General features: G+C 41.5%; 2 protein-coding genes across 8 annotated transcripts in view; both read right to left on the reverse strand.

Annotated features, from left to right (window-relative positions):
• Window positions 1-4562: 4562 nt before the first annotated feature.
• MOS (MOS proto-oncogene, serine/threonine kinase) lies at window positions 4563-7396 on the reverse strand. The gene has a single exon (XM_031612899.2). The coding sequence runs from the start codon at window positions 7340-7342 to the stop codon at window positions 6296-6298; it is 1047 nt and encodes a 348-aa protein (XP_031468759.1). The 5' UTR covers window positions 7343-7396; the 3' UTR covers window positions 4563-6295.
• Window positions 7397-12487: 5091 nt separating this feature from the next.
• The window catches only part of PLAG1 (PLAG1 zinc finger), a 55349-nt gene continuing 42041 nt past the window's right edge, over window positions 12488-25795 (reverse strand). For 5 of the 7 annotated variants that reach the window (XM_090137605.1, XM_031612961.2, XM_090137604.1 and 2 more), the window contains 2 exons: window positions 22295-22653; window positions 12488-21719 (listed from right to left, as the gene is read on the reverse strand). In XM_090137605.1, coding sequence (XP_089993731.1) covers window positions 20456-21719; window positions 22295-22536 — 1506 coding nt within the window. In that variant the 5' untranslated portion in view covers window positions 22537-22653 and the 3' untranslated portion in view covers window positions 12488-20455. The remainder of the gene's footprint in view (window positions 21720-22294; window positions 22654-25795) is intronic. The other 2 variants (XM_090137607.1, XM_090137606.1) reach the window with 1 other exon arrangement.

Raw genomic sequence — 25795 nt, forward strand, 5'->3', positions numbered from 1 at the left:
TGCTATCAAATTGTCCCATGGCATCCTGAGCTGATGGCATACTGGGACAGAAGCCAGAAGGCTTTTTTTTGTTGTTGTTGTTCCCGTTTTCTTTCTTTCACTGGTTTTAAGGCTGCTCATTTGACAAGGAGACAGGAGACAAATATTTGGCAGCTGGGCTAACTGAAGCATAGAAAGAGGCTCTTTGAACACTGTGTAAGATATTTGTAGCAGATGAATGGCTAAAATAAAGTGTAAGTAAAATATTCAAAGTATAGTTAATATTTAAAAATAGTCATTTTCTACCACTGTTTTTGTCTTTGCTCCATAGGAGGAATTTGTAAACATAAGTAAGAGTGGCAGGAAAAAAATAAGATAGACAAATCAAATGTGAAGTATCCACTTAAGCCTTATTGAATTTGCAAATATTTCTGGTGTTCTGTAAAACAATTTTTTCATTTTCTTTGCTGCAGAGAATAAAACTAGATGCCTGTGTTTATATTATAATCATAGAAGGTAAAAATACAGAGTTTAAAGAAACTGGATCGTGATTGCTGAAATCGTTTGCATTTGAGTTCTCTGATAAGAGACATGCAATGCAGTTCACTCATAAAGGTCCAGAACTTCAGAAGAAGCCTCCAAAGAGTGAGAAGCAAACAACATAATAAGCCAGAAGCAGGCTTTCAGGGGTGCTCCACTGATGGGGAGCCACAAGCTATGTAAAAGTGAAATAAATAACAATTGCTACTTAATTAGCAAATGTGCTTAACAGCAATGCTTCCAGTTCCCTCCTGCAAAATGAAGAAAAAAAAAAAAAGTAAAAAAATAAAATGCTACTTCCATCCTATTCTTTTATTTTCTTATTCTTCCTAGAAATGGTTCATTACAATTGCATGCTACCCATGCTTTCATCCATTTTTCTTGCCTTTTTAAATTCGGCTGCTAAAGAAAATGTCAGATCTTAGAGCTTCACAGAGCTCAAGAGAGTACATGGAAGTTGCTTTTCATCATGGATAGAAGTATTGAATTTTGATCTAAAACTACTTCAGTACTCCCTAGTACTGGCTGTTGTGAAGATTAAGTTCAAATTAGATGTTTAGATAAAATTATGGAATCATAGAGTCATACAAGTTGGAAAAGACCACTGATCAGAACATCTAGTCCAACCACTAACCCATCCCCACCATGCCCACTGCCCACATCACTCAGTGCCACATCTCCATGTTTCTTGAACACCTTCAGGGACAGTGACTCCACCACTCCCTGGGCAGCCTGTTCCAATACCTTAAGCACTCTTTCTGTGAAGAAACATTTCCTAATATCCAGCCTGAACCTTTTCTGGTGCAACTTGAGGCTATTATCTCCCATCCTGTTGCTGTTACCAAGGTAAAGAGGCTGATGCCCACCTCACCACAACCTCCTTTCAAGTCATGGTAGAGAGCGCTACAAAGCCCCTCCTGGGCGTCCTCTTCTCCAGACTAAACAGCCCCAATTCCCTGAGCTGTTTCTTATAAGACCTGTGCTCCAGACCCCTCACAGTTCCTTGCCCTTCTCTGGATGTGCTTCAGGACCTCAATTTCTTTCTTGTACAGAGGGGCCCAAAACTGAACGTAGTACTCAAGGTGTGGCCTCACCAGTGCTGAGTGTGGAAATCTGATGGAAAAGACTGGATGCCATTTACTACTGAAAAAAAAAAAAAAAAAAAGAAGCTAGAATTAAAACTTTTAGTTCATGCTTTCCCATAGTAGACAATATTATCTGTATAATCAAGGAAGCATAAAAGGTAACACTCTGATGTGATTAACACGTCCAAAGCTACTGCTGTTTATGACTGTGCAAGATAATGCAAGTATTTCACAGCGTCCTTTTTAATAGGAACTGTCTGAAATTAATAAAGGCAGCCAGATGTGGTAGTTAGGCATTAGGGCATTGATGGGAACTAGCTGAAGTTTCCATGCAGACTGTGGCTGCCCAGGACTGCTATGAGGCAGCAGCTAACCCAATTGGTTTGGACTAGTTAACTCAATGCTTCAGAGCTGGAAGCCAGAAAGGCAGCTTGTGCTGGGGTCCCACTTACGAACCTGGAACATAACAAAAAGAGCTCACAGTAAGAAAATAGCCACTGTGGCATGGCACAGCAATCCTGGGATCCCAGAAATGGCACTTTGCTGTGCCAAAAGTTATGCTATTAAATAAACATAGGAATATTTCAGCCTCCAAGAAAAATAACTATATCAAACTAAGGAACTGAGTTGATGGTAAGACATGAGAGATCTGGCATTTACCAACTGGGACAAATGAGGCTCTGTTCCTTCTGAAAAGCACAGCCCAGACAATGTGGCCACTTTCTCTTGAGAAGCTCTGGCCCACTCTTAGTATCACTCTTACACTGAATAGAGCACACTGGCTGGCAGATGGCTGGAGAGCAGAGCCCACAGATACATTGCAGTACTAGTAATGCTGCATTATCTGAATCTGTCCAATACTGGGCCCTATACTTCCAAATTCACAAGACCCTACTGAGCTGATCAGGTCAAGAATGCTTGTTCAGCCTTTCAAGCTTATTATGTCTTCATACATACCCTGCTGAGGCATTTAGACCACAGATTAAAAAACTGATGTTCCTTTTTATGTTTTGCATCATGTCAAACACTGCTATCAGCACCCTCCTTCCATCAAAAGCAGTGATAAAACACTTTCTTTGACCTCTGCCTCCCACACTGGACGTGGAAGGATCATCAGCACTGGTTTCGTAAGTATATCATGCTCAGTAGCTACAGAAAGATGTTGATAAACTCCAATTATCTAGTTGTAGCACTTTCTCCAGGCCTTTAATAGAACCCATGTTTAGGTTCATCAGCTGCTGGCAATCAACTTCAGGAATGCAAAAGATAAACTAGGGATGAGGAGCCCTTAACACTTATGCTGACTTACATCATGAGCATGGTTTGAATTTCCAGTGATCCTGCATGAAGCAAGCAGCTGGACTCGATGATCCTCATGGGATGATTGTCCCTCTCTACTCTGTCATTGTGAGGCCCCAGCAGGAGCACTGCCTCCAGGCCTGGAGCCCCCAGCACAAGAAGGTTGTGGAGCTATTGCAGCAGGTTCAGAGGAGGACCATGAAGAAGATCAGAGCATTGGAGCATCTCTCCTAAGAAGACAGGCTGAGGGAGTTGGGCTTGTTCAGTCTAGAGATGAGGAGGCTCCAAGGAGACTTCACTGCATCTTTCCAGTACTTAAAAGGAGATTCTAAACAGGAAGATTTTTACTTGGGTGTATAGTAAAAGGACAATGGGAAATGGTTTTAAAGTACAAGATTAGATGTTACAAAGAAATTCGTTACTCAGAGAGGCACTGGCACAGGCCCATAGAGAAGCTCCATTGCTGGAGGTGCCCAAGGCCAGGTTGGCTGGGGCCCTGGGCAGCCTGGTGTGGGCAGAATAATCTCATCTGCTGTTGCTCTGGAGGAACTCAAAATGCCTTTCGCAGTGCAGCCCAAGATGCTGTTGGCCTCCTTTGCCACAAGGGCGCATTGCTAGTTCATGTTCAACTTGGTGTCTGGAACTCTGGGTCCTTTCCTGCACAGCTGTTTCCTGGACAGTCAGCCCTGAGTGTGTAATGGTGTCTAGGTCTCTTCTTCCTCAGTTATTGGATTTTACATTTCCCTTCACTGATCCCCATCAACAGATTTCTCCAGCCTGGCAAGGTCCCACTGAATAGCAGCACAACCCAATTCAGTATCACCTGCAAATTCGCTGATGGTACTCACTGTCCAGTCATCCACATTATTAATAGAGATTTTAATAATACTGTTAATACCAGTATTAACATTCAGGGTACACCACTGGTGACTGATCTTCAGCTGGACTTTGTAAATCCATGCTAACTACACCCAATTACTTTCTTGTTCTTCATGTGCTTGAGATCGTTTCCAGGATCAGTTGTTTCACCACTTACTTGAGAGAGCGATGTGAAATTAACTGTCTTACAGTTTCCTAGGCACTCATTTTTGATGATCTGCAGATAGCAGTGACATTGCTTTCTGTGAGTCTGGCAGAGCCTCATTCACTTGTCACCGCCTTTCAAGACTGGAGTGTCCTAACAGTGACATCAGCTAGATCCCTTGGCAGGTGTGCATGCACTCAATCAAGGCCCATGAACTTGTGTATGACACGTTTGCCTGAATGTTCCCTAACCTGTTCCTTCCTATACCAAGTCATCTTTGTTCCATATTTCCCACTGGTCTCAATGGTGCCCAAGATTCCTTAATGCAGGTCTTTGCATTAAAAACTGAGGTGAAGAAACAATAGATGAATAGCTTGTCCATCTACCAGTGTTTTCCTCCCCCCCCTTTTTTTTTGTCACCAGCTCCCTTGCCCCATTAATCAGTGGGCCCAGATTCAACCTACTGTTCCTTTTGCTATTGATGTACCTGTAAAAACCTTCCTGTAGCTCTTCACAACCCTCACCAGATTCAATCTGAGATGGGCTTTCACTTCTCTAAACCCAGCTCTACATGCTCTGACAGGTCTCTGTAATCCTTCTAGGAAAAGCCCTTTATTTAAAAAAAAAAAAAAGCAAACACATTGTTATGACAGCATATTACAGTGTACCTAAATATTAAGTACCGTGCAGAGTTCTTACTCTATTCTGAAAGAGAATCCACTACAGCTTGAAGTTAATGTGAGATGCACCAATGGCTTTATCTGACAGTTTATTTTATGTGCCCTTAGCTAATCATTGTAAAAAGGAACTGGCTCATTATAACAAGTTCTGTAAGATAGTTACTGTTTATCAAGAGAAGTTATACAACATGTAAAACAAGTTCTGGTTTTATAGCGTAATTATTTTGACAGGAAAAACAAACAAAATTACAACATTTTCTCAGTTCCAACAGGCATTTTGTAGTTCCACTTAGGAGGGACAGAAAAGAAAGAGTTAAGCTTAGCTCTGCTTTATAAATAGTGAATTTCAAAGAACAACCCAAACACCATGAAGACCTATAGAATCATCTCAAATATACATAGTTGCTCATTTCCAGGATTTCATGGGGCTGAGAACAGATGCATGTCAGAAACCAGGAAAATGGCTCAATGCCTTCAAGATTTTTTTTTCCCCCCCAGAATGGAAGAAAGGGGGAGGAAAGAAAAACAATTGGACCAAAACCTCACTCCTACTCTCTCATAAAGTGTAGTTCTTGAGAATGACAGTATCAGATACAGCAGCCAGATCTTTATGGTTCCAGATAAGGGCTGAGATCTAGACAGATCTATAATGATTGGTTTTGATAAATGAAAAACCAGAGCTCTGTCTCTAACATTGCCTAGAGCAGTTCCTCTCCCAGACACGTTACAACCAGATTAGGAAAGACATTAGATAAGAAACAGTGCAGTCATGAGCAGAGGTTTGTTCAACAACATACATTTTAAGCACTAGCAAAATATTATTATTACTGCTTTAAGCAACCTTCCTTTCCAGACTTTTGTATCTTATCTGGTACTGACCCACGTATTAAGAAGAGAGAGTAATTTCTTGCACTCATTCCCCAGTTTGAGGTTTCTGCATCTATGCATCTCCCTGTCAGTTCATACATATTTAAAATTTACTCTATCTCCAAGATCTAGGAACTTTCTGTTCCACGTGAGATGCTCTTGTAATACTTCAGGTACTGCAGTTTACAATATACCAGCTAGTGAGTTCCAACAAACGCCTGGTAGCATGGAAAGACTGGAAACTTGGAAAAGAACAGCTTGTTAGTATGTTCATCTTCTTGTCAGTCAGAGGCTATTAAATGTAAGAAGGTCCCTCCTTTCAACAGGGACATAAGGTATTTTACATTTTTCATTTCAGAAACAGTGAACTTACATCTAAGAACAAGAATAGACAACAAACACTGGTACTCTGTATTCGTCTATGAAAATCTCAAATGCCCAGGCCTAGTTAATCGAAAGAACTACACATGTCTCAAATTTGGCAATACCAGAAAATGTTATATACAAAATGCTATCCAAAAACAGCACTCTTTTGTACTTGAAAATAATTTTTCTTTGTCTCCAGTTTTTCCTCTAAGTGAGGCAGCACACCAGAGATCAACTAAAAAAGGAGCCATTAAAAAAAACTATTCTCACCAACACCTTGATCCTTGCCTCTCTATCCCCTCTGTAGTTCAAAAAACAGATTCATTCAAAGTCTTTATTTTCTTATAACAAAATATCTTTTTTTAAATATAAAAATATCAAAGTCAAAGAGGCTACAGTCATTATTTTTGAAGGAAAAGTGGAGAGAAAGAAATTGAGAGTAACCTTGAGTTCCCCTAGAAGTTCCCCTTCAGGGCCCTGAGGCTGGGGAGCAGCTGGGCTGCACTGAGGCGCTCCTCTACATCAGCCTTCCAGCAGCAGCTGATGATTCTGTGAAGCCTTTGGCCCACCGATGTCTCATGGAAGACGGTGGCCTCCAGAGAAGGGCGTAAGTTGTAGGCTACCACTGCATAGATCACGTATTGCCGTTCGCCCAGGTAGGGCTGCTCCTGCATGACAATCTGCCAGAGGGTGATGGCAAAGGAGTAGATGTCTGCTTTGGCAGTGACCCTCTCACCCTTGAGGAGTTCAGGAGCACGGTGGGTGTACGTGCCCCCTTGCTGGCAAACATAGTGGCTCTGGGACAAGCCTTCCTCCAGTCTCTGAGAGCAGCCAAAGTCTCCGATCTTGCACGCTCCATGCTCAGTGATGAGGATATTGGCAGGCTTCAGGTCAAGGTGCACAATGCCCTGTGAGTGAAGGAAGGCTAAGCCAGTCACAATGTCACACGAGTAGCACACAGCCTCCTCCATGCTCAGAGCCTTCCTCCCACATCCTCCTTCCTCCTCACCCTGCCTCCACACATCTCTAGTGCCGTAGATGACATGGTGCAGGGTGATGTTGCCAACGTATTCCATAATGATGGTGCCTAGGCTGTTCTCACTGGCAGGAGCACACGTGCTGGCAGCCACCACACGCACCACGTTATCATGCTGCAGTCGGGCTACGTTCAGCTCAGCCCAGAAACTCTGTCGGGATGCCAGCCGGTTTTTGCTACTCTTCTTCACCTGCTTCACAGCCACAGTCACACCATGGTAGGTGGCCTTGTAGACAGCCCCAAAGCCTCCAGAGCCAAGGGGCTGTAGGAGGCAGAGCCGATCCCAGTCAATGGAGCACCAAGCCAAGCGTGGGGGCAGGCGGCGTGTCCTGGGTGAGGGGGTCCCTCCTAAGAACGCTTTTCCATCTTTGCCAGGGATAACTACAGGGCTGCTGCAAGGTCTCAAGTCTGCAGATGGGGAGAGCTCCAAAGGAAGAAAGCTATTAAAAGGAATAGGTGATGGCATAATAAGATGCCAGAAAAAGTTACTAGAACAATGGACTAGAAAGCTTCTTCATGGGACCTTCCAAAGGCTCTTTTATTCTCTCTGCACAACTTTCCCCTCCCACCCCTAATGATCCGCATCTGTCTCAATGAGCTGACCCCATAATCAGGTGCACCTGAGAACATTCTTTTTCCACCCTTAAGTAAATCTCTAGAAAGCAAAGGTATATGGATTTTAAACTAAAATGTATTAGTTCACGTGTATTTTGCATTATTTTTAATCACAAGAGATGAGAAAGATACATTGCTCCATGAATATCTCTAGCAAAATGGCCTGGCAGTAAATAAACTGAGTGCATTTTGCTGGGGCAATGATAATTGTCAGATGCATTGAAGAACTCGGGGTTACTCTCAGAGGACACAGCTGAGATAGTAACCACTAGCATTTGGTAAGCCTATGGCAGGCATAACTAAATTTAAAAGTGAGTTTAAAGGGACCTGCAACTCATGTGTGATAGGAGGGGTTTGGCTGCTGAAGTCTGCCCATCCTGGGTGGTTAGGTAAGCCTAACAGCAGCAAAAGGACTGGCTGATGAGCATTACATATTATGCATTGGCTCTAGCAATGAGCATTATGCACAGGGGTTTCATTTTGTACAGCTAAATGCTTTTGAACATTCCAGCAAGTATCTTTCCATACTTGCAGACAAATCAATTGGAAAATTTGGTCCCCATTTCCCACCTCCTAATCCTTCAAGTCCTTCATCTGGATGTCAACAAGAGATGAATGAGAACAGAAAACCTGGGTTATCACCCAGTGATGTGAAACAGATCAGCTAAGGGAGATTTAGATAAATAGGTGTTAATGTGTGGTGGGAGTTATTATCAAAGTAGAGGTTGGAGAGCTGGGGATGCAAGAGGGTCTCACAGGAACAGGGCCCTGCTCTGACATCAGCTGTGCTGGGACACCTGGGGGCAGTGGAGGACACCAACAAGGAACCTCACTGCAGTTTTAAATATGCTGTAAAGCAACCTGTACATACAACAGGTTCTAGCAGTGCTGGGGTTGTATGCCTGCACGATGGCTCCACTTAAAAATCTTCACAAGAAATGCATTCTCAGTAGGTGAGCCGTGATGATAACAAAAAGCTGTAATAAGCAAATCCACCTATACTGGAGATGGAAATGACTTCTTAAGGTTTATTTTGCAGCAGCCATAAAGGCTCTAATTCTGGCACAGTCTTATGTGACATATAGTACATAAAGACAGCAGAGAGTGATATCTGCTATGAATTCTCCAGGAACTTCATCTATCCCATGGAAAAAGTACTCCAGTGTTAAGGTCACAGAGAAGCTTAACAGGGAAGGTTGGGTGAGGGAAGTCAGTGGAGTACTGTCAGGTGTGGACAAAAGGTCTGTGAGCAGACCTGCTCAGGAATTGCAGGATAATTCTATGAGATCTTGAACGTTGCAGAACACCGTAACAAAAACCAGAGGGTTAGTGTCAGGACTTCTCCCAAATTTCTTTGCCTGCAGTCTCATTCAGAATAATATGGCAGACTTTCCATACAATTTTTTTTTTTTTTTTCAAACTCCATGTCTTTTTTCAGTAATTTTCCTTTTCTGCTGAAAACCTTTCTGTTTTTCTCTTCTCGTGGCAAGAATGTATTACTCTTTGGGAACACACCGAATCCCTTGAACAGGAAGAGGGGCGTATTTTGGGGCTGAAGCAGACTGCCTGTAGCTGACTTGTCTCAAGCCAACTGCTGAGGGCTGAAGCAGGGGGACATCCAATTCATTTTGTTGTAAATGCAGTTAGAGCCGATTTAAAACCAACCAGGCTTTTATCCTTTATAGAACATATTTTCTTGTGCTCTCAACATGGCCCAGTTGCTTCTCTTGAGACACAACCACAGCAGGACGTCCTCACCACGTTCAGCTCCACCTTACCTCCCAGCCATGTTCAGCTCCACAGTCCCTGCCCAGAAGCAGGGTGCTGGGCTGGCAGACCCCCTCATCCCAATGCCTTCTCCAGGAGAACTTATTCTGGGCACCCAGGGAGGCCTTCAGCCGTGCTGTTCCCATGTTGCTGCTATTTCTGCAGCAACGTAAGGAAAAAGGAAGCTGTGTGAACCAGTCCTTACCAGCAGGGAACTTCAGCATGTCTTGAGCTTTGGCTGCTGTAAGTGTCATTAAGAACAAACATGTAATATGAACTTTTAGAAGTAACAACGGCAAAGCGTGCAGCCTGTATCCCGAGGGCTGCAGTACATGGCAGTGCCAATAACTTGTGGCAGGATCCTGACGTTCCAGGCTTCTGTGACACACTTCTACAATAAAATGTACTAAAATGTATTTCTGATGCTGCAGCAGCTTCTCAGCCTCAGCCATGCTTCAAACTGAGGAGCACAGCATTACCCATGGGTATCTCAGCTGTACTCCAAGAACTCCATCTGCCAGAACTCCATCTGTTAGTTACTACCACTCTTCATAGATTTGCAAAACAGAGGATAACTCTGATACCAAAGGCTGCAGTCTAACACACTGATACAGGTGCCACACACCACAGCAGGTATGTACCAAATGTCCATGTCATTCCTTGTAAAGCAGAGTTTGCATTTGATCAAGACACACTGCTCTCATGCTTGCTAACAGCCACATTTTTGTCTAAGCCATAAAAGGGATAGAACTAGGGGTCGGGACTATCTCAGAGAGTTTCATAGAAGCATAGGACTGTTTGAATTGGAAGGGACCTTTAAAGGTCATCTGGTCCAACTCCCATGCAATGAACAGGGACACCTACAGTTGTATCAGGCTGCTCAGAGCCCCATCCACCCTGACCTGAAATGTTCCCAGGGATGGAGCACCCACCACCTCTCTGGTCAACTTATTCCAGTGCCTCATTGCCCTTATGGTAACAAACTTTTCCCTTATATCCAGTCTAAATCTCTCTTCATTCTGTCTGAAACCATTTCCCATTGTGCTATCACAACAATCCCTGCTAAAGAGTCTGTCCCCTTTGTTCTTAAAGCATATAGTTAAATTCTTCTCCATGATCATTACTTTAATATTTGTGCATCTGCTCGGTGAAAAATGCACCAACCCCTTTTAGGCCTGAGTGTTCAGTGGCTTCTAAGAAGTGCTTTCCAGTATTAAGGTAGCACTGTGTTTCTATTAAATTCCTGCATTTATCTCCAAAGTACTTATTCTACCCTGAAAACAACATGGCTCCTTAGCCTGTGTCTTTGTGACTTCTGAGGTTTCTTTACCCTTTCTAAATCAAAGCTTTCTTTTTTTCCACTTGCTGTCAGTCTCTGTGATCTCACTTTGGGGTTTGAAGACGAACTTACATTCCTTCTCACTTTTTTCACAGTGCAAGTGTTGCTTCCAGTCACACCTCATAGGCCTCTAATGGTATTCTGAGTTGCATGAGAGCAGTTCTGATAAAATCAATTGTGCAGGCGTAAGTGATATCATCATTTGAAGCCAGTCCATACACACCACCTGCTCTGAGGACAGGCCACAGTCAACTGTTTATTTAACTGCCAGGACGAACCAGAAGTGAAGACAGTTTGTATTTTAGAGTTTGGTTACTTTGCAAATGACACCTTGTAGTAGCAAATGCAGACAAGTTTTCATTAATGTGCTGAGAGGCAAATCTAAATGCCAACAAGCACATCTGTGGGAGTTGCGATGCGATCTTACAGCACTTCTTTAGAATAGAGCCATAGTAATAAACATTTTAAAAGGTTAAATCCTAGTTTATAAATAATAAGATCGAGTTTCAAACACACACACTGCCAAACAGTTGCTTGATATTTTTTACTTTCATTCCAGAAAGGTTTCAGAGCACCAAGCACAGGCTCTCCCTGCTGCAATGCTCGGATGTGTTACCTGGAGGCACCTGAAGCAAAGTAGGGAGTTTCATGGCCTGAAACTGTGGCCTCTCTGAACACAGATGGACCAGGGGTAACAACAACTGGGAACTTGGTCTGTGGGTTAGTATCACAGTTGCAGAAGAGCACCTTGAGACAAGCTGAGATGGTCTCAATTCAGGTGTGAGGATGACAAAGGTGAAACTCTGGACCACAGAACACTTCCAGGTGACACAGATATGGGTGCCTCCCCCCGTGGGATTACTGCTGTCATAAGGCAGGCATGTCATGCAATGCTTCCAGCCACATTGTCCAAGAGTGCTTTTGCAGTCCTGCCCTTGTAGCACAGCTGACAAACACCTTTGCTGGGTTGTGAGGAGATAACAAAGAGCAATGGTGGAATTTGAGAGTTGTAACTTAGGGACTAGGAAATGGCTTCTGTGCTCAATGAGCAACATGAATCACCCACAGCAAGGGGCCTATGGGACAGTGACCACTCGGTGATAGCTGCTTTCCAAGGCACAGCAGATGTAATGCTGGTGCTTCAGACTGAACCCTTGCTGTTGCAGGTGATATCTGGAAGGATCCCAATGGATCCCAGCATCTCACCAAACTGCTGACCACTGATAACACCCAGCTCTGTGATCGCAATGATCACTAGGCCACAGCAGGACAGATTTCAGCGAGTTTGGCAAGTTAGTCTATGCTTACTTGTCCTCAGTATTAGATAATTCATGCTCCTGTGTTAGAGTTTGAAGGTTACTCCTTTATCTTATGTCCCCTTAGTCATACAGAATGTATTTTTTTTTTCATTTTCAGTGTCAGTACTTGTGAGAGAACTTAAGTATGTACCCCTGACCACGTGTGCAACCATTTAAGAAAAAGGCAATAAGCCAGAGCTGAGCTTAAATTCAAAGGCACAGCCCACAGAACTCTTCTACTGAATTTCTATCTAATGCTACACAGGCATAGCTGACAAACACCTTCCTCACAGAAGGCTGTGCACCCTGCAGATAAACTGCTGCCTCTTGTAGATAAATCAAGTAATTAGAAGAAACTCTTCCAATGTGTCTGGGAAACCAAGCACTGTGTTAAGTGGGAAACACCTTTACCAACTGCGTGATTCACTCTGGAGTCGAAAAACACTGAAGTTCCATGCTTACATGTTTTGAAGTGAAACAAAATGTATTTCTTAACTTTTCCAGGTTTGCCCATGCATGCATACGTGTACGCATACATACAATACACACACACGCTTTTGTACACACATACATATATATATATATATATACAAAAGTTTAGGCAATATACTGATTTTCAGAAACTGTCACTATTTTGGTACTCTGCATTATTTTACACCCATTGAGTGATTTATATGAAATTTCACTGTACCATTCTTCTTTGTACAGTGCAACAGTGAAAAGCAGTGTCATGGGCAAACTCTCAATTCAAATGAATTTCAAACCAATCACAGCATACATTACAGTCCTGAATCCACAGTGTTCTGCTGTTAGCTGATGTATCTTTGGTGCACCGGGTGGCAAACGAGCTTTGTAGCTGGTGATTTTATGACACAAACATCCCTGAAGGAGACAAAGTTGTGGGATGGCAATGGAATAGAAAAACACAACTACTAATTACATTTAAAAAATACTTACTAATCAGAAAACATTGATTCCTTGAAGACGTGGGTCACTGCAACAAGCAAGTATATATAAAAATACTGGGCAAGATGTTACACACTGTACTTATTATTAGTTTAGAACATTTATACTGAAATACCTGGAATATAACATGTGACCAGGTACTTGTTATTTCACATGACTGCGACCTGTCTTTTCCAACATCACTATCTCCACTGTTGCTCAAAAAATGGAAGTAAGACATTGCTGTCTACTTGCCAAGGGCACTAGCAAGTAATGATAAACAGTAGTTAATCCTCTACTACATCTCCCAAACTTGTAAGCACACACTAAATTTTATAATCCAGCTTATCTTGCTGGCCTACTTGCTGCCTGTTTGAGATCTCATGCCATTGCTGTGCCAACTACAGCAACTGCCACTTCAGAAACACGAATTTCAATCCAGCGCAATACATGTTTTGATTTACAAAGGAGGGAAGCCAATAGCATGTAGCTGCTCAGTTCTTGCAAGGCTAACAGAAGCTCTGGGTCACAGGTTTAGATTTTTCTGTCAAAAAAGCCCCAAACATTCTGTATGTTAGGGCACACTTATTAACGGGAAGGAAAAAAAGGAAAGAGCAAATGGAGAAAGCATAATAATCTTTTTCTTCTATTGCTGTAGGGCAGAGAGACCAGATATACAGATGATATCGAAGGACCATTTTTCTGTATGTTCTTACGGATGTTTTGGATAGGGATGGCTACAGCAGAGAGGAGGAAAGGATAAATGGCCGTGGTTTTGTACAGCTTCAGTCATTTTTCCGAATGTCTCTTTTAACAAAGCATGATTTCTTTTCTTGCCAAAGGAAGACGAAAGATGTGAAAAAGAATTCATTGAGCTTGAAAGCCCCTCAGTATATTGGTAAAACCCCGAACTTCTGCCTTTTTGCCTAGCCCTAGCCTTCCAGAAATTGAGATGGGACACCTGGGCTTTTTACCCATTTAGTTAATACAGAAGGAAGAATTTACTTTCTCTTTTAAGAAATAAGAAAATTTTGAAAGGAAAATACAAAAATCCCCTTCCCTGTTGTAGATGTGCCAGTTTATATGAGGCATAAGAACAAAAGTTCTTGTCATGTCGAGGATTTTCAACCTTACACCCAACTCCTCCAAGTCTTGTAAAAGGCTCCGGAATTTAACAGGGAAAGCTCTGGAGCAATCTTGCAAAGAGATGTCTGAATGTAACACAGATGCCATCCATGCAACCACCTCGCACTTGTCACAGAGGGTAGCAGTTTGAAAGGAACATCTGAATTCTCTTATGGGGGATGACACCATCTACCAGAGTGAGACAGGGAGGAGTTCCCTCAGGGGAGAGATGGGGGCTTTGCAGAATCTCAAATAGTTCAGTGCTGTACTACAGTTTATGTCTTCACCTTCCTTCTATACCTTTCAGGCAAATTTGGACAAGAAGCAGTTGAAGACAGGAACTGCCTCTTCCTCCATCTGTAGAGCTGTTGACTCTTACCACACCACGGCCAACTCTCTTAAGCCAGTTAGAAACCTGTGACATAGAAGTGATAAGTCAGTTCAGAGGAAACAGCTGGGAGTCACAAGAAAGCAAAAGTGTCTGTATGATACAGTCAATGACTCTGGAAAGATCCTTTCTTTCAGACTGGTGAACAGGAAAAAATCTAAAAATTAAAGAATTGGAAGAGCAGGGCGTTAGTAATATATATTTTGAAGAACAATGAAATGTGAGTTTGAAGCAGTTTCACAGCAAATGCTAAGTCTTTCACTTTCCTGGAAAACAATTTGTTCTGGGGAAATGGAAAAAGAACACTTTCTGCAACTTTCTGCAATTGTGGGTAGGCTGCTGGTTTCGTGGTACCTCTTCGCTGAGTGCATTAGTCAGATTTGTCAGCAAGGCTTCCTCAGCAATGTCACAGGCAGACAGGAGGTGTGTGATACCAAAACAATGAAGTTTCTCCTGGAAGCATATCAGAGAGGCAACCCACATACTGTGCCTGTAACACATGCCACAGTCTCACAGTTTGTCCTACAAACTATAACAATAAAGATAAATTACTTGCATTCATCTGAAGTGATGGAGAGAATCACTTGTCCATTTCTCCCACATGAGATCCCCAAACTCACCTTCCAGTTCCTCACAGCATTTCAAAGGGCAGTTTGATGGCAAATGCAACTGCTTTCTTCAGTTAGGATCTGTCTGATCACAGACACAGTAGCATCATCCAATCTGTTCCTTGGTAAAATCATGAAACGCAGAAACTTATGCGTGCTAGATTTTCTGAAAAACTGACATTTTACCAGTCATCAGTCAGAAACAGTTACACCTTTGCAAAATCAGAATAACTACACCCAGCAAAACTGGATGCATGTAAAATTACTTATTGTAATCCCAAGCATGCAGACCGAGATTATCTATTGAAATGCCAGGCGTAAGTTATTCATTAACTAAAACCATTCTGTAATTTTATTGATATATTTTGTGGAGTTCACATATTTTTGTACAGCAAACATAACACTGTAGGCCACAAGAAGCTGCAGCACTATTGTTTAATAGCAGCAAGGTATATTTTATAATCAGGGTATGTGGACAATAAATAGTCTGTTTCTTTGGATGTGAATGTTTAAAATGAAGTTCTGCTGCAGCTTCATAATGTGATTGCTATTTTACAGAGCTTATACACAAAAATATATACGCAATCTTTTTGTCTATATTTTATACAAATACAACAGTAGTTTGTGAATACATTTTAAAGTACATATACATGATAAGCAACTCAATTTCCCATATCACAGGATAGCAAATTTTAAATGCAAGAAACATACACAAATTCTGTCTGGAATGCAGGGTTTTCTGTGTTCTTTTTTCTCTATTTTTGACTCAAAAATTTTATCATTAAAACATTTTAGCATTCGAGTCCAAACAAGTTTCCCACTAGCTAAAAAATAGAATTTCAGCAATCCGAGTCAGGTTTGGGTGTGTCATCATTCCCCAATATACTCTTTCCCAGTTTTTGTCTAAATTCAGAAGCTTTTAGTAATATATAGTATGTTCTTCACTCCACACCATATAAAAAGCCCACATTTAATTTTAACTAAATCATCTATTTTTGTGAACAAGAGCTGGGCTTGTCAGCGTTTAAATTTGCATGTCCAACATTTTACTTCTGCAAGTGCATATGAATACATTGTGGTGTTGTACAAAGTTCATTAATGACAAATTAAGTCACAGTATAAAAATATATCATACAACTATAGGTCTAGTATAGTCCTTTTTTCTATGGGTAAAAATACATCTGAATGAGACAGGGAGGTTTGTAGCACCATGAGAGGAGTTGTATCCCAAGTTACATTAGCAGCATGATCCAATATAACAATATTGCAGGAGTGTTTCTGAGGAGATAAACATTCACTCTGGTTCAACTGTACCACTGAAGCTTATACTGAAAAGTGTTTACATATGATTAGCAATAGTTCTGTGTCACTTCCAGGGCTAGATAACTGTTATCAAAAGACACTGCCTTCCAACAAAGTAAGACACCCTTATTACATAAAGCTTTGGGACTATCCAAACACATTTTGAACTACTGTGGCATTGTTTGTACGCTGAGTGTAATGCTAATGCCTATGGTTTTAATTGTACACTGGGAAGATGCAGAATGGGCAGCTAAGTCTATACAGTTTACTACATACCAGGTAAGTACATTTATTTCTGAGGCTTATCTATAGACCGAGAAGAATACAGGATGAGCTGCTAAACCAGTGTATGAGACAGACATAACGAAGGATGCAGCCCTGCTCCCCTTGACGTCTATGGATGCAGGATCAGGCCCTAAGTTAACTTCAGACAGCAGCATAGCGTTGAGAGCATATGATAAAAAAATCTGCATCAAATACTGCGTGTTAAATATTTTTGCAATAGTTACCACCCAGAACTCCAGAGGACACAATTTACAATTGGTGAGGACAAACTCTTTCTTTTTCTTTTCTTTCTTTTCTTTTTTTTTTCTTTTTTTTTTCTTTTTTTTTTTTTTTTGACTGGTATTCAAAATGGCAGTAGAAGACAGTGTAGTTTGAAACATGTAAACCTAGTAAAAACCATTGTAAAACCCTTAAGAAAGACACACTGGTTCTGTGCAATATAGCAAATTGATAAGAAAACACTGTAAAAATGTACCTGTTTAAAATTACAATGTCTACCATTTTGTACACAAAGCATTATACCAAAGGCCTACATATATGTAATCTAATGGCACTTGAAACAAATTATAATAAAAGGTTTTATAATAAAAAGCATAACCTGTAAGAAACTTTCTTAAAAGGTTTAGGTTTTCTTTTGAAAGTGCTATATCTTGTAATATGTGTAACATAGAGGTTGACCAAGCTTTATTTTAAAAAATATTGGCCTATAATACATGTTTAGCTCACTAGGCAAATGATCCTGAAAATATGTACTCTTAACATTCATTATTAGCTTAATAAAGCAATCAGCTCTGGCTCATGTTTCAGTCAGTATATGGTTTTAAAAAACCGCTACTGCCAAATTAACAATAAATCACTCTATTCCACAATTTACTACTAAATTAAGCACAAGCAACAAGTACACAAAAATATATATATTAAAACAAAACAAAACAGAACAAACAAAACAAACAAACAAAAAAAAAACCAACAAATAAAACCTCACTAGAAGTTTTGAAGTTGCACAAAGAGTGGTGCACGATCAGCCAGCCCTCCCCCCTCCCTCAAAGAACCAATCTGAAACCTAGAAAACAGGGTTTAAAAAAATGACATTTTAGTAGTGGCCAATACTGACTCTGCCTAAATAATATCCAAAAGCACTAATGTTAATATTGCTTACAGTGTCATATCTGCTTCCACACCGTCCTGCATCCTAGCTCAGCAGCACAGGCCGAGCGCAGCCGCCGGCTGCAGCCCTGACTGAATGAGGTTCAATACCTTGTCTGAGGTCCCTGCTCCTCCACTGAAATGTATGTCTACCTCTGAAGTGAAATGTCAACCCCTTCTCAGGAAGCTAAGGCACTAACCAAGTAGTAAGGACTCCGGCTAAGTACTAAGAACTGGGTGTTGGCCAAGTGTTTGTTGGGTTTTTTTAATTGAGTCTGATCGGCGGCTGGGACTGATAAGCAGGTGGCACTGCCCTGCGCTGAGTGGTAGATGTGCCACATCAACTCCCCTCAGCGAGCAGTCTGGCCAAGTATCTGGCAGCGGCAGAGGAGACTGATCTTATTTGTGACATTCGACCAAAGAACTCCCTCCAGGCCATCCAAAAACTGCTCACGGAGCTGAAGCTCCCAGGGCCTGTGTGCATCATCGTCAGGAAGAAGAGTGCGGCCCATCCACTCCTCAGCCGCTGCCAGAGCCGAGCGTCACGGCATCTCTCTGCTCATGGGGAGCTGCTGGGCTTTGCTTCACGTGGAACAGAGCTCACGGGAGCAAGGGAGGCCGTTGCTCTTCATCCCAAATTGTCTGAAAAGACTCAGAAGAAAGCCAAGTTGTCCCTATGTGCATTGTGGTTGCTGATTTTTAACCAGAAATACATTCTGTGGCGTTCACCTTGTGCTCTGTTCACCTGTGTTTTTCTTTCCTTTATAAAGGTGATGAGAAAAAATTTTAAAAAAGCAATATTGAACAAATCATTCAACTAAAGATGTAAGTAAGCAAGCGATCTGTTTCATAGAAACCAGAGGAAGCAGTCATGAAGCAGAGCTAAAAGCCCACTTTGAGATAACAAGCTCCTAAACCCAACATCTAGGAGCAATTTGTAGAATTTCAAAAGGTATTTTCCTTATTAATACATCCTTATTTTAATGCCTTTGGAACACAAACACATTTATAAAAATGTTATCTTTCAGTAATAAAATTTAAATACATATATGTATAAAATAGTAAAACTACACCTGCATATTGCTCCTAGAATTAAAAAAAAAGTAGGAGCTACTGATAAAACATCTGGAGCACGAGCTCCTTAAATGGGAGCAACTTTTGTTTCTGTGAAGTATATTTAGTTTAACCACTTAAAACCTTGTATGAATCCTCATTATTGTTTGAGAGATACTAATGTACTCAATTTCTATTTTAATTCCTCGTACAAAAATGACAAGGAAAAGCATGTTATTGTTGAATTACAGCTACTCGAGTTTGCTTTCATGCATCACAGGTTTGTTTTTGTTTTTTTTCTTTTTTCCTCTTTTGGTTATTAGGGGTTGGGGAATAGAAAATATTGCATTAGGCAAAAGTGGTGTAAGCAATATGCTTTTACTTCACTCCTAAGAGTCCTGTCTTTAAATCTTGGCAGTGGGCAAAAAGTCCCTAACCAAGTACCCAGGTGTAGAAAGTATGATTAACATCTAACTTGTTGCTTAGGAGGACATAACACACCATGTAACACAACTGAAAAGTTCATTCCAATAATAAAAAAAAAAAACCCAAAAAATGGTATTTGTAAATTTACATTCACTCTCTGACTGCACACTAATATTGAACTGAAAATAGATACACACTTTCTGGCTGGACTTGATCCACCCTTTGGTGGTGGCAGCTGGGAGAAGACTGATGCCTACAAACGTCAGTACACTATTGGAAGATTCCTATGCAGTACTCTTTCTATGCTACTAAAGAGAAAAAAACAGCAAGTTAAGAATTAAAACAAAAACTGCGACAAAATATTCTGCATTACTAAATTACAACACTTTTATATTTCAAGATCAGCCATTAAATTTGCCTGTTTTCCTCTACCAGAGTCATGAAAGCACAACACAGTTCCAAATTCAACTTGAAACTTTTGTCAGTTAGGCAAGCAGAGATTCTCTGTTGAAGTTCTGTTCAGCCACAATTTTAGAAAATTAAACTGTATTCTTTTTCTTCCAATATTCATAACAAGCCACGAAAATTTAAGCCAGAAAATGGCGAAATTCTTAACACCTTTTATAATGACTTCAATATAAGTCAAAATGTTATATATATGTACATGTGTATATATGGATTTCTATATATACACATCCAAATTTTCAGAAAAATCTGAATTCTATCTTTATTTAAAAATTAAAATTTGTCATTATAGAAAAGATCAGATGTCACCATTTGGGAAGAGGGTTTTTTTGGAAAGGGACCGGAGAAAATTTTTCCCCAATCCTCAGGAACCTTTGTGATACATGTTTGAAATGGATCCTTTGCAAATGCTGTAACATATAAAAGGTAAAAATGGTAGCTCCACCACATCAATGGAACAGAGTGGCTGTAAGGTTGAAAAGGTTTTAAAAGGGATGCATGTTGAAAGTTTACTTGGGATGACTTTCTAGTGGACATTTTAAATGTGTCAATTGGCAGTGAAAATGAAAACAATACAATGAGACCTTAAAAAACAAAACAAAACAAAAAAAAAAAAACCAACAATGAAGTAAACACAGCTGAGAATAAACACTTTCAAAACATTTTTAAAAAGTTAATTTAAATTTCTTACTGGCTTCATGAGATTGGTACTGTACAAAAGCAGAGAACTGATAATGTCTTATAGTAGGCACTAAGTTAAAAATGGTCACCTAAGGCATTTCTACAAATAGACAGTAACAAGCCAGCTTTGTACATCCTATTGGAAAGCTTGATGAAATCGTGGTAGGGTGGTGGTTGTGCTTAGACTGCTTGTGAAAGCTGCTGACAATGAGTGCAGAGACCCAAGACCTATACTATTGCTAGGATCTTGTGGATCCTGTGTCTGTGGTGGAAGTTGAGTCATAGAAGAATGTGCCTCCTCCTGCGTATAACTCATTCCAAGGTTTCCCACTGAAACAGAAGGATTATAGGGAGGGCCATTGACGGGTATGAAGTTGAACAGCTGAGAAAAGTCCAATGACGGGGTGTTTAGAGGTTCACTAATAGGAACGGAGCCCTTGGAAAGGGAAACCTCCCCAGACCCATCATCTAGTGGCCCTACTTGTGGATCCAGCCCTAGTTTTGATGAAGATGCTTGAGAATCCTGGGATGAAGAAGGCATACCACTTTGCAACTCCATTAAGTAACTTTCGATTTCCCCTTTCAAAGGCTGTTCTTTTTCAGGCATAGAAACTGCATATGAGGTAGAACTGAGCGGATATTTCAACGATAGCTGGTGCGAAGGGTGGACAGACTCCATATCTATTGGACAAGGCATTCCCAATGGTAATGATGTGGCAACCATTTGGTGTGCGGATGCAGAACTCTGCATGGACTGAATCTGAGTGTTGTAGAGATTTAATTGCAAAGTGTTTGTAAATGGCTTTGATGTCAGTTCACTGGAAGGTAACGACATCACTGGAAGCAGCTCATCCTTGATAGGCACAGAAACGTTGCAGGTAAAGGGATCTAGAAGGTCCATTGGCTCTGTTTTGACCTTCAGAAGTTCTTGGTTGTGACTTTTCTTCATGTGGCGCGTTAGGTGATCCTTCCGCCCAAATCTCTGTGCACAGTACTGACAGAGGAAGTCCTTTCTTCCAGTGTGCACTACCATGTGTCTACGGACATCCTTTCGGGTGTAGAACCGACGATCACAGTGTTCACACTGGTGTTTTTTCTCCTTCACTCCACCCGATGACTTGCCTGCATGAGTTTTTAGGTGCTCCAGCAGCACTCCTGTGCTTTCAAAAGTCTGCAAACATACCTTACAGGTGAGGTCACCACTTGTTGCAGCATGCAAAGCCAGGTGACGTTTGAACCCAAGCTTGGTATTGTAGTTCTTTCCACATTCTTCACACTTAAAGGCCTCTTTGTTGGGATTGTGTGTATGTAGGTGATTCTTTAGGTGATCTTTTCGGTGAAACATTTTCTCACAATAATTACACTTGTGGGTTTTCTCAGGAGAATGAGTAGCCATATGCCTTTAAACACAGATATATTCTGTAAGTAATTATTTTGATCAAAAAACACACGTGCTCATTTTTTTAATGGCAGCTAAATACTACACTAAGGTTGCTTTTCAACAGAACCTTTTAACTGAAAGCATGACACTACAAAGACAGTTTGACAAATTAAAATATAGCAAAACACGAGCCATTTCTCTTAAATCGACACTTTAGTTTTGGTGGGTTTTAGCTACTGTAACAGGGGTATATGGGCAAGTATGAAAGTACTTGTGTAAAAGTCCATAGCCAAAAATTTTCAGTCCATACTCTTTTCTTGTGACAATTCCTTATACAAATGAAAATTCTATTCTCATTAAGAAAACAAACAAACAGAAAACAAAAACAGAAAACAAATTAAGAAACAAAATCAAAGACAATAGCTTGCAAACTTATGTAATTTAGATTTCTAGAAACAATCCAATGGCTACTTTTAATTAATACATCCTCTCTGCAATCAGCTGAAGGCGTACACAAATATATACTTTTACACGGCTTAACACGGCCAACATAAAATAGATAATATAATCTGAAAGATAAATAGAGTTTAATACCTTAGTAATTTGTACTTAGAAACAAAGGCCTTGGTGCAGTCTTGTTGTGTGCACTTGTAGGGCCTCTCTCCTGTGTGAGAGTATGAGTGAACCTTTAATTTCTCAACACTGTTAAAGGCCTTGTCACACAGTTGGCAAGGAAAGTTTTTTCTTGGTTTGGTTTCACCACGCTTACGTTTCCCTGAAGGGACTTTCTGGGTATCTCTTACTTCTGACAAATCACCAGGAATGACAGTGGCCATCGCAGCCTAAACCAGGCCTTCTTGTTGGACACTTGGGAATTGCCCAACTCCACTAAATGATTTAGCTTTAGATGGCTTCTCAAGTTTCATGTGGTCGTAAAAGAAAGCAAAAGGGGACTGGAAAAAAAAAATAAGAAACAACTAGTTTGTAACTAAACTTAAATTCTGAAGTTTACTTGCTATGTGATGCTTCTGAATAAAAGTTAAAAATAAAATTAGGTTCAGCTGGTCTAATGTAATACCTGTAGGTTTCTTTACACTATTTGCTGCAACTCTTATAATGCATTGCTCAGGATGAACAGATCCACATATGCCCTGAAATTACACCTCACAACCTTCCCCTCAGGCATTGATGGAGAACAGCAAAGTTTGTCAGCTTTCAGGAGGCATCAGACAAAGAACTCACTTCAGAACACATGAAGAAGGCTTTTGGCAGCTTCAGGTTTCAAAGGAATTAAAGTTGTGCCTGTGGTGTTTGTACAGACATACACACACATGCACGCACACATGCACATACACGGTTATCAAAATGAAAATCTGTACATCTTGAAATGCAACTGGGAGTTTGAAAATCTACATGAAAAGCAGCTTTTGGGCAGTTTGGGGGGGTTCGAAGCTCACACTCTCTGGTATAGTGGCTAATTTTGGTTACTGTTTGCATGTCTTTTCTAGCAAAATGCAAACATTTACAATAATTTCTAATGCCAAGTGAAATTCTCCTCTGCTAACGGAGCTGTGATGTCTCAGTAACAGAAACTTCATGGATTAGGTTTTTTATCAGCTCAGCATGGGAAACCTGCATTTTCTTCAAACTACCCTGCAAGGTGCAAGGATTATAAGTGCGGAGGTTGAGGTTAGCTTGGGATGAAGGCTCTCGGACCTCCAGGAGGAACCTAACCCCTCCTGATGCACTGCAAACCGTGAATGAAATCAGCAGCCTTTGTCTATAGGAGCTGTGTGATGCTCACATCTGATCTGTTGGCAAGGATGACTTTAAATTCGCGATCTGGTAATGTATAGTAGCAACTGGGTGCCTGCGACTACAGGGCACTCAACAATCCTCCACTGTCAGAAGTCACTGACAGAATCATCGGAGCACAATTGCTACTTTAGATACCCAAACCAGCTCTATCCATGGCGGGAAGGGCCAAATGTGAGGTCTGCAGCAGCATGGACAGAGAGGAGGGCGGCAGGAGGGCTGCACTCAATGCAAACAGTGGGCAGGGCTGAAAAGCCCCACATTAGGCCTTTCTCCCACAGCATTGGCAATTCCCCCCACCCTGGTGTCACAGCCCTGCAGCTGCCATCCAGCCCGGCCTCCACCAGCACAGCTGTGCAAGAACAGGCAGGGCTGGGCCGAACGGCAGCAAGGCTGTGGGCAAAGGCTGAGGCTTGGTGGCCGGCTGTCCCCATGCCCGCTTGCAGCAGGGCCAGGGAAGCCAACAGCTGCTGGGACAGGTGGAGCAGAGCAGCCAGGAGTCAGGCAGGGAGCACCAGGCAGCAGCTGCTCCGGCCTCGTGCCACCTCCCCAGTAAGCAAAGCAAATTCATCCCAGCCGGCAGCAGGGGAGGCCTGGTAAGCTCTGAAGCCCCTGCCACAGCCCAGTGCTGTGCTGGAAGAAAGCGAGGAGGAAGGAAGGCCTGTGTTTTCCTCAGGCTGTGACAGGACAGGAGGGCTGTGTCAGCAGGGAGGTAGAGAAGAAGGGAATGTGCCTTTTTCATATCTGCATGTGTATTTTTATGAATGCCTCAGATTTGAGATTTCCATTTGAAACACATATATAGAGTAACATCTTTGTCTATGCCTCTTCCTCCCTCCTTCCCATAACCTCTCCCTTGTCTTTGTAAAAGGAAAGAAACACTGGCAGACCAAGATGGAAACTTGCTACCTTTCAACCCTATAGTCTTTGAACAGCAGATTAAGCTGTACTGCACTCCTAAAGCAAGAAGTTTTGTAAGACCACCTTTCCTCCCCCCAGATTTACATGGAACCACTAACCTCTTTAAAGATACCCAGCAACAGTAAAGGTGTTTCTTTAAGGACTCTTATTTCAGATTTGCCTCTGACTCATTCTCACTCATGGGATGAAGCCTGGGGACAACAATTCCATGACTGGGAATGTGCAGAGGTCTTCAAAGAATCAGCTTAATTTCAGTTTCTGTCTCATAAACGATTTTCTAGCTTATAAGTGAAAAAAAATTGAAGAGTTGTTTGGAGACTTGAGATCAAAGTATTTCTGCATCAAGAGTAAATGAAGACCAATTCCAAAGACTTCAATGGAGCTACTAATGTAATTAAGAAGAGAATCTCATTCACATGATGAATTTGTAGATTGAAAGATTTTTCAATACACACTTTAATCATGATCTGGTAATATAATTTATTGTGCCTTCCTGTAAACAAACACACTGGTCTTCTATGTACATTGGCCTGAAGATAGAATGAAACTTGTTCTAGCCATTTTCACAGAATCACAGAATTGTAGGGGCTGGAAGAGACCTCTAGAGATCATCTAGTCCTCCTGACAAATGAAGTTCTGGGGAAGAAAAAGGTACCAGCACACTCTATGTTTGTATATAGTGTTTTCACATCCTATGGGCACCTACGTGGCTTCACTACACAGCAGCAACCCAGGAATGTCCTGAAGCATCTGCTGCCTTCACGTGGGCCACCACCCATTTGCAAAATCCCCACCCAGCCTGAGAAGGGCAGGCAGCATTAGCGCAAATACTAAAGGGAACATCATCTACTGCTTGCTGTAGGGGAGCATGATTAATTTTGACCATGCTGAAACAAAGCAGCAGGTGGCCTCCATGCTCAACAGGTGACAAGGGAAAAAGCAGGCAGGACCGGTGAGATGCAGGGAAGGTTAGCTGCTGGGTGAAAAGAGGAGAGAGTAGACAAAATTTTGAGGCATGGGGCACTGACAGCTGTGGGAAGCACTGCATATGGGTAAGAACATCCAAGAACAAGACAATGGAATAATCTGATAATGCTGAGGGGCAAGTCAGGGGAGCTGAAAGCACATCAGCTGGAGAGACTCAGGATATTATTAGGTCATGCAAAGGGTGATGCGCAGGGTCTGATTCTGATGCAAAGCATGCATGTTGTAGAACATATGAAGTAGCGCTGACAACTTCTCACTCCTGTTCTAACTGCAAGGATCACACGCAGGCTTGAGGCCATCCTATATTCAGGCCAATATTATGTTACTTCCATCTTCTCCAAAACCTCAGGTAACTTAGTTGCTGTACCAGAT

Source organism: Phasianus colchicus, chromosome 3 (assembly GCF_987193195.1).
Source record: "Phasianus colchicus chromosome 3, bPhaCol1.hap1.1, whole genome shotgun sequence".
NCBI classification, from domain to species: Eukaryota; Metazoa; Chordata; class Aves; order Galliformes; family Phasianidae; genus Phasianus; species Phasianus colchicus.

What these genes read in the sequence shown, in the direction of transcription:
- MOS (XM_031612899.2), bottom strand. Translation starts at nt 7,342, where the DNA reads ATGCCATCACCTATTCCTTTTAATAGCTTTCTTCCTTTGGAGCTCTCC.